At 49.7% G+C, this 13,488-nt stretch overlaps 4 protein-coding genes across 4 annotated transcripts; 2 read left to right on the top strand and 2 right to left on the bottom strand.

Moving 5' to 3' along the window:
- Positions 1–210: 210 nt before the first annotated feature.
- LOC125955672 (nose resistant to fluoxetine protein 6-like) lies at positions 211–3,487 on the bottom strand. The gene is made up of 12 exons (XM_049686813.1): positions 3,394–3,487; positions 2,856–3,010; positions 2,630–2,776; positions 2,400–2,562; positions 2,190–2,321; positions 1,932–2,125; positions 1,660–1,832; positions 1,429–1,579; positions 1,144–1,337; positions 605–1,085; positions 417–531; positions 211–332 (listed from the first exon to the last, which is right to left on the bottom strand). The coding sequence occupies exons 1-12, from the start codon at positions 3,485–3,487 to the stop codon at positions 211–213; spliced, it is 2,121 nt and encodes a 706-aa protein (XP_049542770.1).
- Positions 3,488–3,849: 362 nt separating this feature from the next.
- LOC125954726 (nose resistant to fluoxetine protein 6-like) lies at positions 3,850–6,649 on the bottom strand. Its single transcript, XM_049685248.1, has 8 exons — positions 6,354–6,649; positions 6,124–6,267; positions 5,859–6,027; positions 5,638–5,733; positions 4,836–5,571; positions 4,603–4,753; positions 4,351–4,537; positions 3,850–4,275 (listed from the first exon to the last, which is right to left on the bottom strand). The coding sequence occupies exons 1-8, from the start codon at positions 6,582–6,584 to the stop codon at positions 3,989–3,991; spliced, it is 2,001 nt and encodes a 666-aa protein (XP_049541205.1). The 5' UTR covers positions 6,585–6,649; the 3' UTR covers positions 3,850–3,988.
- Positions 6,650–7,726: 1,077 nt separating this feature from the next.
- On the top strand, positions 7,727–10,474 carry LOC125954728 (uncharacterized). The gene is made up of 6 exons (XM_049685251.1): positions 7,727–8,752; positions 8,836–9,183; positions 9,259–9,338; positions 9,407–9,861; positions 9,921–10,051; positions 10,123–10,474. Exons 1-6 carry the CDS (start codon positions 7,946–7,948, stop codon positions 10,237–10,239), a joined length of 1,938 nt encoding a protein of 645 aa, XP_049541208.1. The 5' UTR covers positions 7,727–7,945; the 3' UTR covers positions 10,240–10,474.
- An 807-nt stretch (positions 10,475–11,281) lies between these two features.
- On the top strand, positions 11,282–12,991 carry LOC125955671 (O-acyltransferase like protein-like). The gene is made up of 3 exons (XM_049686812.1): positions 11,282–12,112; positions 12,202–12,395; positions 12,475–12,991. Exons 1-3 carry the CDS (start codon positions 11,282–11,284, stop codon positions 12,989–12,991), a joined length of 1,542 nt encoding a protein of 513 aa, XP_049542769.1.
- The last annotated feature ends 497 nt before the right edge of the window (positions 12,992–13,488 follow it).

The raw sequence follows: 13,488 nt of genomic DNA, 5'->3' as shown, positions 1-13,488 counted from the left end.
GAGTCAAACCTGTCCTGTGACGTCAAGCGTGCGAAGCTATCAGTGAAAGCTATAATGACATTCGTTCATCATCCCTTTTCGATGTTTTTCACACTGTTTAGCACTGCGAATTTGCCGGATTTGCATCACGCTGTCTGGCTTTCGGAGTGGTATGCAGATGAATGCAGACAAGAAAGTCGAGAAGTGGTTGGTAGAAGCGCATTATCGCATTTATGGCGTTCTTGTGTCCGTATCCATTTTCTTTTCCTCCAAACCGGGTTCGATCGGGACAGCAGTAGCAGTATTAGGGGGTCGTGCCACTTCCGGGACTATTTGATTATGCTTTTTGTGACCTTGAATGCGCGAAGAAGGAGGAATCGTTCAAATAAAAAAGAAAGAACCGAAACAAAGCAACGTGTTTTCTCTCCGTTACCTACCCATCAAACCACCGAAAAGCTGTTTCTGAATCGCGGATGTTGGAAGTTCGATCAGCAGGCACAACAGCAAGGCCATCAGGCATGACAATACAACCGAACCGAGTGTCAGGGCAAGCTGATGGAAGAAAATACGCCATTATTCGATACTCTTCACTTCGATAAGAGGCATCGAGCATAACGCTTGTTACCGTTGTTAGATCACTGTAGTACACGGGTCCTCGCGTACTCACGTACAGGTAGCGCATGATGAGCGGATGGCACAGGTACGCACCATAAGAGAGCCGACCCAGTGGTTCAAAGAAGCGATAGTTCAGCAGCCGCATAGCCGCCCTGCTGACGCCAAAGATCATCCCCAGAAACAAAATACAGAGCCCGATGCCGATGAGGTTCTTCGAAACGACAAAGTAGATTGCCATCCAGGCGGAAGGTTTGGGAAACTCGTTCACGTAGAACATGTACGAGGGCAGCATCATGAGGAGATTGAACGGAACGTTGAGATACCAGAGCACGCGGAACCATTTACGCTCGGCCAGGTTGATCGAGCGGCGGCACAGCTCCACATAGATGACGCCCGTCAGTACACCGAGCATGTAGTTGCCAAAGTTGATGTGCGTCGGAATGTAGGACCGAAGGTAGTTCATATCGTGCCACAACACGTACCGTTGAGCCCTGGGAACAGAGCGATCCATTAGATGCATTTATTAATGTTCGATCGAACGGAACGTACTCCAGCGTAATCACGAAGGTCCCTTCCAGCCGCTGGTAGTAGATGAAAAGGGCGGGAATAGTGTATGCTACCACGAGGACCAGGGTTAGGATTGCGACTTTCAGGCGAGGCAAGTTTACGATCGCCACGAGCACCACCAGCGCTATCGTGAAGATCTGGAACTCGGCCCCCAGGTACCAGCCCTGCTGTACGCACTGTACGAAAGAGAAGAGAAGAAGAGAGCATCAAATGAACGATCCTCGGTATCGTAAGTCTGCTCAACAGTACCGGCTGATCCGCGTTCACGTAGTTGTTAATGTAGAGCAGATTAGTCCACCAGTTTCGCCGACAGAACACCTGCTCCGTTTCCGCTCCCCAGCGCCAGATTGGACCGTACTGGAGCTTCAGCAACCAGGTGGCATGAAACAGTATCACGAACGCGTACACAGGCGTCAATCTGGAAGCGGAATCAATAAGAGCGATCGATTGCTGGCTTCGTACCTTCGTAACGCCCATAATCCTTCTACCCATCCTTACCTAATGTACCGATAGAAGATCGTGATCGGCACGTACAGTATGCTGATCTTGCCCTTTCGCTTTTCGGCAAACTCTAGGAACTGAATTGCGAGCAGAGTGCCGCTCATCGCGAGAAACGTTTGCGTGATCTGCACACCGTTCGTGAGTATCATGCTGCCGACACTGTGATACAGCTAAAGCCATAACCAAAGGCGCAATAGCGCGTTAGTCGATCGCTCAAATGTCTATGAACACGATCAACGATCGAAAGGGTTGAGGGGATCGGCTGTTACCTGTTCCAACTTTTCCGGGTGTGTGATCGGACTGACGGTTATCAGCAGTACGGCGTGACCGAAAATGACGAGCGTCATCGTGAAGAAGCGAAGGGCCTGAAAGAATCGTAGCTTTTTGTGTGTTTCACCCTGCGAACGTGACGTCAGTCGGTACCAGTTGCGCTGGATCGAGAAGGATGTCCACAACATTTTACCTACGAGGTAAGCGTGAGCATGATATGGACGGTTTCTGACCCTAAAGATCATGCGTGAGCTTACGTTTACTATCTAGATCCTGTTGGAAGTGGCTGACGTTTTGCTTGTAGTTGATCGAGCTGTCATACCACGAGGATACTATCACTAACACGATCAGCAGCAGAAAAATGATCCAGAACGAGTAGTCCAATGTATCTAGGGAGGATGAATAACAACAGAACAGAAAATGGAGGCAAACGAACGCTTCGAGCCAGCGTGCGGTAGTGATCATACCGAGTTGCATCTCTCTCGTGGATGTATCGCAGGTTTGTACCTCAGCGTGAGCCACCAAACCGTACGTATCGTTGAGCTGCTTGTTAATGCAAACCTCCACCAAATCGTCATACTTTGCACGATTTTCCGCCGAGTCGTAGAAGATGTCGTCATCGAATTTATACTACACGGAATGAAGTGATCATAAAGTTTCCCAGGTGAGCTTGACCGTTTTGTGAGCGAACCCTTACCTTAATGTTGATTGGAAAATTATCGACAGTAAGCGCTTCACGGGCCGACGGGGAAAGCTGCTGTACGATTTGCTGACAGCGCTGTATGCAGATACCACGCTTGAGAACCGCATGGTTGAAGTGACGTTTGTAATCGCTGGAAAAATCCTGTTCAGAACAAGGGCAGCTCCGTAAGTATGGCGACCATAAGCAGTGACCCCCAATCGTGAACGTGATCCTCATATACCTCAATCAATCTCCAGAGATCGGATTGATTGTTGGGTTTCAGTACCACCGCCGCCGTACAGTAAACACCGTCAGGATCATCCGGGCCAGGCAGCTCCAGGCAGTCCTCGTAATCGTCCGTCATCCAAAGCTTTGGCATTCGATGGTACTGTGACACTACGGTGCACGAGATGGGATGTTAAACGTTGACCGCGTATTCAGAAGAGAAAACAGCGTAATTAGGTGTGTGTGTGTGTGTGTTTTTTTTTTTCGACACATATAAACGAATCACACTCGCGTTTATGATGGGCACGTGTTTCTTCACTAAGGCCAAGGTCTCGTCTTAATGGCGGTTTTTAATGAGAACGTTTTTGTTTTCTTTCTAGATCGTTCTAGTGACCGATAGATTAAAGGTTCTTTCCATTTGGTCGCAATTTTCTTAGATTTTCATAATTTACTTCATCAAATCACCGATGTAAGGTGTCACGCTTTTAGTTTTAGTGTCTGTTGTAACTATTTAGAAGAACCACTGATCCTCTCAGTGCAATCGACCGACTCACATTCAATGAACTCTCCTCGAACCCTCGGGAGCATCATCAACTGGAACAGCAGGAAGAACACAGAGCTAACGATGGCCAGCACCGAATTTCCCATCGTATCTCTTTATATGCCCACCGGAGCCCTAGGAATCGTGGTTAAACTTTGTGGACACAGATTGGAACACCTGTACTTCACTGCACTGTCTCACTGTCACCACAAGACTGAGGCAGTTTGCTCGCATCTGCACGGTTATGTTTCCTCGCCGGACAACCGGACCGTAATGTCGTCCATTAACAGAAACACATTGCCAAGTTCAATGGTACTTTTTTGTGTTATCCACCCTCCTCCCGGTGACGCGGTAAAGATGACATTGGCCTTATGATGACGTTGGAACGCAAGAAGTACCCAGCCCGAGGCAACCCCAAGCTTAAGCGATGTCTAAGGCTACGGGCTATAAAAAAGACGAGCTGGCGCTATGAAGTACTAAATTTAATTCATTTTCAACCTCTATCAACGTACCCCCGGGGTGCCCACAAACACATATACACACACATACTCTAAATTTTACACGATGTCGCAATACATTATAGCGAAAGTGGTGGACTAGATCTAAATCTAGTTTTTCTTCTTCTGGTTACTCCAGCTGCATACACGGTCGATGATTGGTCTCAACAGCTGTATCATCGGTTGCTCAATGAGCAGAAACACAAAGAATCCACCGACGAACGCAGAAATGTTGACTTGATAGATCGATCGGACGAATTTCCCAAGGGTGACCGCCGCACCCATCGGCTCGATCAGCAGCATAAAGCGCATCACGACATCATGCAGCACGTACACACTGTACGTCAGCTTGCCGAGCGTGGTGAATAGTTTCATGGACAGGATACGCCGGAACCATCCTATACGAACAGGGAAAAGAAATTAGCGAATTGGCGGAAAATGGCGAACACGCCTTGATGCCTTTAGAGTACAACCTTTGGGAGTATTGATGGAACGCAGGAACCAGGTGGCCATAAACACTCCGATCACGTTGCGGTAGAGTATACTGTACAGTGACACCCACAGCGATGGTTTCGGTACCTCGATATAGTACCACATACCGCAAGACAGGAGGATCGCGATCAGCAGTGGTGTTATCATTCGGTCAACAGCACGATAGAGCTGCAAAGTCAAGCGTTATTGAATAAACTTAAGTAATGTGCACGGTTGCACGATCACCGGCTTACCGGGAATGCACTCAGCTGCAGCTTGTGATTGATAACACGATCGTGCAGGTAACCAGCAATCAGACCGGCCAAGTAGCTGCCAGTGTTGGCGTAGCTCGGCATGTAAATCTTTCGTATCCAAGGTTCGTGCATGGTGAGCAGCTTCGCTTCGCTATAAACCAAACAGAACGACAGACATTAAGAACCAGTTCAAGCCGCTCTCCGTCTTCCGTAGCTATTCTAAGGATACGAACCCCAGCTTTGCCGGCAACACCGGGTGCAGCTTGTCGGTGTGCGTAATGTATGCTGGCATCCACAGCGAAACGAGTATGGCCATCGTGAACACAATGCCGCTGCTCTTGGGCCAACGGTGCACCGCTAGCAGTAGGGCGAGCGCGAGTACGAAAAGCTGCAAATCGGTCGCCAGATACCAAGTGTGCATGAGGCAGAGATCCTCCGGCCATGCCAGATTGTTGATAAACAGCAAATTGCTCCACCAATTCTGACGGCAGATCCCATTTTCGGCCGTAAAAAGCCGAAATCCGTTGACATTCGTATCGAATCGCACATTCACGCTAACCGAAAACAGCAGGAAGTATCCGTACACGGGCATCAGGCGCAGTAAACGGTTCAGCAGCTTCTTGATGGCGTACCGGGCATCGATGGGATGGGTTCGGCTATCCTGCAGAAAGTTTATGCTCAGCAGATACCCTCCGATGGTGAAGAAGATCTGCACCAGAAAGGCGTTCGCGCTAAAGTATGCCAAAAACGGATAGTGAAACAACAGACGCTCTATCCCTTCATAGTTACTCGCTGGTACGACGCTAGCGGCCAAACTGCTATGCAGCACGATAACCAGATGGTTCACAAGCACACGCAGCCCATCGATGTAAAGCAGCTCGTGGTGTAGGCTTGGCGACCTTGGATCCGCCAGCAACCGGTTCCAGTTTTGGCGAACCGAAAAAGCCATCACCCAGTCATCGTGTGGAGCTGTGGAAACAGAGAGATAGATTTTCGTTAGGAGCAGGTTAGCGTGAGCCGATCACCTGTTGTTACCGTTATCATTCGTCGAGTAGAAATCAACGAGAGTCGCGATGAGCAGTGCGCCCACAAAAGCGACCGTAATCGCAATGAAAGCGAGCTCCAAGAACGCTACAATCGTGAAGAAACAATGGAGAAGGAATGGAAAATTATTATGCGTGTTAGGATGCTTGTATTCTGGGCTGGGAATCGCGCGATCGCGAATCAATCGGTCGCGATCGGATCGGTTGAATTACAGAATGGTGGTGCGGGTTGGCTGCTAGGTGGCCGGCAGTACTCCAGGATCGTGTGTCCCATGATGCCGTACTCGTCACGCAATCGTTTGTTGATGCAAACGTTCACCAGCGAGCTGTAACGCCTGTTATCGGCCACCATCGTGGGAAACACCTTGCTGGGGATAAGGAACTGATCGAAGGAGACCGACATTAGGCAAATTCAAAGCATTGACACTCTCGGACCCAGAACTGGAGAGTCACAAGCCATTAGAACACTTAAAATTACCGTAAAGTTAACAGGTATGTCGGGAAGATCAAGAGCATTGCGCTCCATTTCACTCATCTGGTGCACCTCATCCAGACACTTTGCGGTGCAGACACCCAATTCGAGCACATGTCGCCGATGATTAAAGACGATCCTATCGGTAGTCTAGCGAAGAACAAAGTAACAAGACGAGAATGATGAGCCCTGGGTCAGCATAGGGTTCCTAATTGCGCACCCCAAACATAACATACTTCTGTATTGGGAACAACGTATCCTGCCGGAAACTGATCGACGTGGAGCACGGTCTTAGCGTAGCAGTAAACGGATGTGTCGGAACGCGCAGTGCAGCTCTCCAAATCATCGTACATGAAAATTTCCGGTGAACGGTATGGACCTTCCGCCTGAGCCTGTGACACTAACCACAAACAAAACCACAAACGCCATTTGTCTACTGACCACACTAAGCACAAACCACGATTCATTGCTATAAAATCCGCCTGTACAGTTCGAGCTACTATTGGTGAACCGCTCGCGTGGCTGTTCAATGAACGACTGGGCTCAGGCGGTTTGGAGAAAACATGTTTCATCCGATCGCTCTAGCGGCTATCTTGCCGGTTGATCGTCTGTGAGAAATTTGCAATGTCGTCTAACCCTGGCTCTAAGCCCCTGCAAATGCCGCGATTAGTCCGCCACAATGCATTTGATTTGAAAAGCGCACGCGACGAGCTGGGAGAGACAGAGCGAGAGAGCGTGGTTCAGGTTGGTTTGAGTGAGCTGCGATTGGACAGTTAACGGATAACCCCCCCCCCCCCTCCAACTTCCCCTTCGACGGTATATTAGAAGTGAGTAGCTCACCGTGAGCTCTACGACATCCGGAGCACGCCGTACGCTCTCTCAAGCGCAGTGCAAGGACTCGCCGCGTGCAGTACTAGATTAAGGTCCAGAGGCTGGGCCCTCCAACGAGACACCGTCGATCGAGAGGATGCTCCATGCTCACTGGTTTGATAGTGGTCTGTGGTTTGCGGCACGTGAAAGGCTACAATTTGCTGCTGGGGACACACAATGAGTTGCTAATATGGCGTGGCGTGCCAGACACGGCGGCAAACATGCAAAACAACGCCAGTTCAGCATCGATGGAAGGGTCGAAGGTACAGGTCAGAAGCATTAAAGTCAATTGCACCGTGAAGCCCATGTGCGACGCACGCTATGGAGTAATCGGTCAATATTTACGCAGGGCTGCTGCTGCTGCTGACGCTGTGACGTCTACTTCGCGTGCTCGGTCTCAGTAGTAGGCGTCGAAGTGTGAAGATCGAGCGAGAAGCTAGCGACGGACGAAGTGACAACAAGGCCTACTAGCATGCTTGCTTATTTATGACGCCTCTTTGAACCTGACAGATCCAACTCCAGATCTCGTGCCATTTGCCATTATTATTATACGATTCCGGTATGTTAATCGATGCATTCCACCTTCCATTACAACGCACCCCCTACTCGCCCCGATGAATTCAAGTCGTAAAATGCGCCAAGCGTTTGATTGTGACTGTTAGGGAACGGTCACAACGTGTTGAACCTAGAACCATCGAAACACGCCGGAACGGTGACCGTCTGACCGGTCAAAATCGATCTGTTTGATGAGTTATAAGGCTTCCTCGTGCGTATGTAGAAGGAGAGATAGAAAGAAACGGGACAACGTGCTGTGCTGTGCACGCATCAGACATCCCTGGACAGCTGATAAGGCGGCACACGCGCTGTATAGTTCCGTAACAACGGCAGTAGCAGTAAACTGCTGCATGCCGGCTGATAGGTAGTCCTTCGCGAGACGTCTATTGGAGCGCATTCGACGATGTGCCCCCGGTACGGATCTCACTTCGTGGTGTTGCTTCTGCTACTGTGTACAATCAGCTGGGTGCATCGGGTCGCATCCGATGACGGTGTGTTGCGGTCACTGTACGTGCTAGAGGATTGGAATGAGTGTAGCGCCAGGACGGACAAACCGGTACTGTACTGTATGGCGAGGGTTATTCTACCCGAGGAGAACATCCGGCATGTAGCAGGTCCTTTCCTACCGGTGGATGATCGTAAGCACTTTCGCCGAACGCTGCTCGAATGGGGTGTCTGTTTGTCTGCGGGCACGGAACTGAGCAGTGATAGTGACCTTTCCCGGAGGCGGCGCACAGAATTACCGAGCTCATGGAACCGTTCGGATCGTTACCGTCTCGAACGTCACTTCTATCCGGCCGCCTATCAAGCGGATCCTCACACCGAGCTAGCTGTCCAGGAGCGCGTGGTTGCTGGATTACGCTCCAAGCTGCCCGGTGTCCAGCCGTACACGGAGGTGGAGTACTGTGTGCCGCCGGTGCCTCGCGAACACTACCAATCGGCGGTAGCGGTTACTCTTTCCGCCTTTGTTGCCGTGTTCGCGTGCTATTTGTGTTTCAAATCTCGAGGATCGAGCATCAGTGGGAAAAGTAGCAGCAGCAGCAGCAGCAGCAACGGTACGCAAACGATCAACAGCAAAGCGATTGCCCAGCATCAGCTCCTTCTGTTTGACATCTTCAAGTGCTACGGTTTGGTGGGGCTGGTATTGGCGCATTGCTGCCTGTTCGGTCCATTCATGATGCCGCTTGAAGATACCTCTGATCTAGAGCGGGTAAGCAGCATGGGCGTTCGCGCGTTTCGCAAAACAAAACTCTAATCGATCGACGGCTAATGCCATGGCCACCGGATTCGTAGGTTCTCACCCAGCCCAACGTGAAGCTGAGCCAGCTTACGTTCCCGTTTCTGATGCTCGTGTACTTCACCATGAGCTCGATGCTGTTGACCGTGAAGCTGGTAGCCGATAGAAGATCATCGGAACAAACGGGGGCGCCATCGCGACCTACACTAGCGGCGATCATCGTGAACCGGCTGATAAGGCTGGTACCGCTCAATCTGCTCACGCTCGCCTTTTGCACCCTCGCGTACGAGCATTTCGTCGCCGGACCGCTCGCACCTCGTCAGCTGATCGTGGAGCAAACCGCGTGCCGGTCACACTGGTGGCTCAACGTGCTGTTTCTCTCCAACTACAACACCCATGAACCGGTTCGCATCCGCTCTTTAGCTATTAGCGATCACGATCACGTTTGTTGATGTTCACGCTCTCTCTCTCTGTTACAGTGTCTACCACACTCGTGGTACGTTAGTGCGGACTTTCAGCTGTTCATCGTCATTGCAACGCTGCTAGTTGCTTCATTTAGGTGAGAATAATCTGCACAATATTTTGGGGATCTTACAACAGACACACGATCCGTTCTACTCCTTACAGATGGCCCCACAGGACACCATTGATCATCACGGGTGCGATCGTGTGCTCCTTCCTTGGGCCCTTTCTCACCGTGCTTTGGAATGACTTCGATCCGATTGGTCCGCTAAGTTTGCACGAGATGCGCTTCTTCCTGCTTGACAGTGCCTTTATGGCGCGGCTTTACACACCCTTCTACAACAACCTGTGCTGGAGTGTCGGTGGTATGGTGGCGGGCTTGCTGTACGATCGCTACCGGGAGCTTTCCGGTCGATCGAGCCACAGCATCGTATGCCGTACGTTGAACCAGTTCATGGCATTCACCTTCTTCCTGCTGCTCGTGTTCATTCGGCTTACGATCGAAGCTTCCGAAAGCTCCGAGGGCCGCCTCTGGTTGGCGGCTTGCTACGCACTCTACAAGCTCACGGCGGCTGCCTTCTTTAGTGCGCTGTTCCTACGAGTTTTGCTTACGGAGAATGGTAAGTAGACGAGAGATGTTGTCACTAGTACACTACACTACTACACTCGCACTTTGCAGACTTTCAAGGATCGGCCGTGGTCAAGTTCGGTGCGAAGCTGTACTATTGTGTCTACCTGATCCACTTTCCCATCTTTCGGATAATGTTCAGCAACGAAACTAGCGTACTGCACGGTTCCACCGAGCTCCTGGTAGGTGGCTAGCGCTCCAGCTGTTACGGAGCTTGTCGAGCATTCTGACCGACGGTTTAACTGTTTTGTAGGTTTGGATGGGGCTGAAGGTATTCTTCGTTTCCTACTTCCTAGCGATCATGTTACACCTGGCGGTGGAGAAACCTGCGATGAACTTGCTGCGCAGCATCATCTTTCGAACGAAATAGATAAAGCACCGTGCGTGGTGTAGCTGTTCCCGCGACGACGTCACACGATCGAGTGTTTTGTATTTTGTTTGTTTTAACGGATTCGATGACAAAAAAAAATAATAAAAAAAAACAACGCCGTTAGAATTCGGTAACGAAAGTAAATCCCGTCGCGAGCGAGAACCGAACACACACCAGATGGTTTTGAAGGTCAATAGACACTAGAAGCCGGCGGAGCATCTCCAGCCAGCCGGTTCACGGTGAAACTTAGGTAGCTCTAGAGGGCTCTCAAGGTTTTATGTAAATAACGTATTTTTTATGGGAATTCTATGGTCATTTTCGTTACACGACGAGACCGATTTCAGTGAAGGAATATGCGGATCTTGTCAGATCAGTATCGACATTCGGTCTGTGCGGATGCATCCTTCCGAAATGGCTCCACCCAGAAAAGGGATCAGTTTTGCGTTTTGCTTCCTGGTGGTTCTTGGCAGTTCTCAGTTGGTTTCTTGCATCGAGGAAGCTCCGTTGAAAGGTGATGTTTTGTGAAGAGAGTTTCGTGTTCCAATTGTGATGTTGTGCTCTATTCTGTGCGTGTCCTGTTTCAGATGATTACGATACAATGCCACCACTGTACCTGTATGAAGATGTAACCGACTGCTTCGAGCGATTTAATGCCAGCCTGTACTGTGTCGTGAAAACGGTCATCAAACCGAATCCGAAGTCCGTTCTGTGGAACACGATCGAGGTAGCAAGATGGCAACCGATTGAACGTGATTGGTATTGATTCGTCTGGTTTTCTTCTTGATTTTTATTGGTTCTGGATCTGGTGCATCAGAGGTACTCCAAACGTCCTTCGTTCCACGAGCACTCGCTGCTCGATCGTGGTTTGTGTGTTGATGCCTGTGCGGCACTGGTAGAGGGCTTGGAGCCTGGTGTGCAATCCTTCCTCGATACACAGCGGGTGACGGTAGAGCCTTATGTGAGTTAATTGTACGAATTCCGGTCTGGTCGGTGGTCGGTGCTTAAGAACGTATCTGCATACTCTTTTGTGTTGTAGTTTCTTATGAAGCTGCTTTCGGACGACAAGCTTCCGGCTCGGCAGAAGCAGTACGGTCGGTTGCTCAACATTTGCGCCAACTATCATCTCTGGATGCGATACAATCTCACGGGCTATTCCGAGCTGGAACATTGCGTCACCAAGGAGACGCACCTGTCTACAACGATCACTGGTTACCATGTTCTTTTTGTTTTACTCGTGCTCACACTGAGCGCCCTAGTGATCTATGCAACCGTGATGGATTTGCGTGGAGCACGGATTATTACCAACAACAATAACAATGATGATGCTGCTACACCTTCTATTGAGCCTCTCTGGATGGAGTTTTCGGTGCGTCGAACGTGGGCGCAACTTGTGGCACCGCCGGTAAACCAGCTGCATCGGGATTTCGCCTTCGTCGAGGTGTTCCGGCTGCTATCGGTGTTTTCTATACTAGCAATTCATGTGATGTGCTGTTACGCTGCCGCTCCTACGGCCAACATGCGTCTATTGGAGGAGCTGTATGCTCATCCGGTAGTGCAGTCGTTGGGTAGTGTTTTCCCGTTTCAGGTGCACACCTTCTTCACGATCAGTGGCATGATGTTGGCGGTGTACTTCATGCAGTATGCAGTGGGCAGACGCATCGGATGGTCCTACCTGGGCAAGGCCATTCTCGCTCGCTACATTCGCATCTTTCCACTCATGTTCCTTGTGTGGCTGTACTACGTGTCGTGGTTCGATCGGTTGTCGCAAGGCCCTGGTGACTATCGCTTCTTTGAGACGGAGAGAGACAATTGCCGAGCGAATGGTTGGCTTATCTTTCTGTTTCTCAATAACTATTTCCAATTCAACAATATGGTAAGGAGCATATCCCCTTACCGCAAACATAAATCTCAGAAAGTCGATGGCCATTTACACAATCACGATCCTTCCGTTTCACTATGCAGTGTATGCAGAACTCGTGGCACCTTGCAGCCGATTTTCAATTCTTTCTCATCGGACTGCCGCTCATGCTGCTCATCAACCGACATCCAAGGCTGACCAAACCGCTCCTGGTGCTCGCTGCCGGCTTCTCGCTTGCTGTACCGATCGCCAATCTTTACTATCACAAGATACCCGGCATTCTGCTGACTATTTTCAAGTAAGCACAGCCAGGACATGGAGCTTGCCACAGGTAATGGATTGGATTCACAATCAACTCTGTTCCGCTTTTATTACAGGCAACCGAGATTCGTGTTCTACGCACATCGAGAGTTCCAGTACGATTATATGTTGTTCCATACGAACACGTGTAGCTACTTTGCAGGATTGTTTGCTGGGTTAGCCTATCATCGGTTAAAGACGAATCCCTCCCTCGATCTGGAATCTATGAAAGGCATACGTGTGTTGAGATGGGCACCGCTGGCTTTGGTCGTTGGCCAGGCTTCAATGGCTTTCATCTTCTACCAGCTGGACTACAGCGAACCGATGCTGTGGAATGCCATCTTTGGAGCGGTTCATCGTTGCAGCTGGGGCGTAATGTGTGCGGTGGCGCTCTTGCATGGTGCAACGGTGTGGCGTGCAAGGTACGCCAAGATTCACACACATCCCATCGTACTACTGCTCAGTCGACTATCGTACGGAGTGTTTATGGTGCAGTTTTCGGTACTGAAGCTTTACGGACGAAATGCCACCGGTACTGGCCTCGACTACAATTGGAGGATATTTGTAAGAATAGCTCGTTACAGCTGCAAATAGAAATTAGAATATTACTAATTATGCGATACATTTTCCAGTTCGAGGTGGTTGCTTCTGGGTGGATCTGCTGCTACGTTTCCGCATTCGTGCTGGCCGTACTGGTCGAGTTCCCGATTGCTGCCATCTGTAAACGATTGCTTCGTAAGAACGAGGACCGGGGCAGAGCCGTATATCCTGTATTATGACTAAATTATGTTTTATTAATCTCGATTCGATTCGCAGGTTCCCCGAAAAGTGAAAAAACAATTCGCGAACATATGGCATCGACTCATCTTAAAGAGGAAAAAAGTATCTGAGTTTTCAACTGCTGCTACTCCGTTAATCGCAAGCAATAATCCTAAATATACGCACTATCATTGAGTAAAACTTAAAGCCGGCTGCACACGCGCAATATTATTGGTCAATATTCCAGGCTTTGATATTTTCAATATATTTTCAGAGACTGGAAAACATTTTGCAGAGCCTGAATACGTTAGATAAATCCAAGTAGCCTAGAA

This window comes from Anopheles darlingi, chromosome 3, assembly GCF_943734745.1.
Source record: "Anopheles darlingi chromosome 3, idAnoDarlMG_H_01, whole genome shotgun sequence".
NCBI classification, from domain to species: Eukaryota; Metazoa; Arthropoda; class Insecta; order Diptera; family Culicidae; genus Anopheles; species Anopheles darlingi.
The sequence above is the reverse complement of the archived record's forward strand: the minus strand, read 5'-3'. Positions and strand labels throughout refer to the sequence as shown.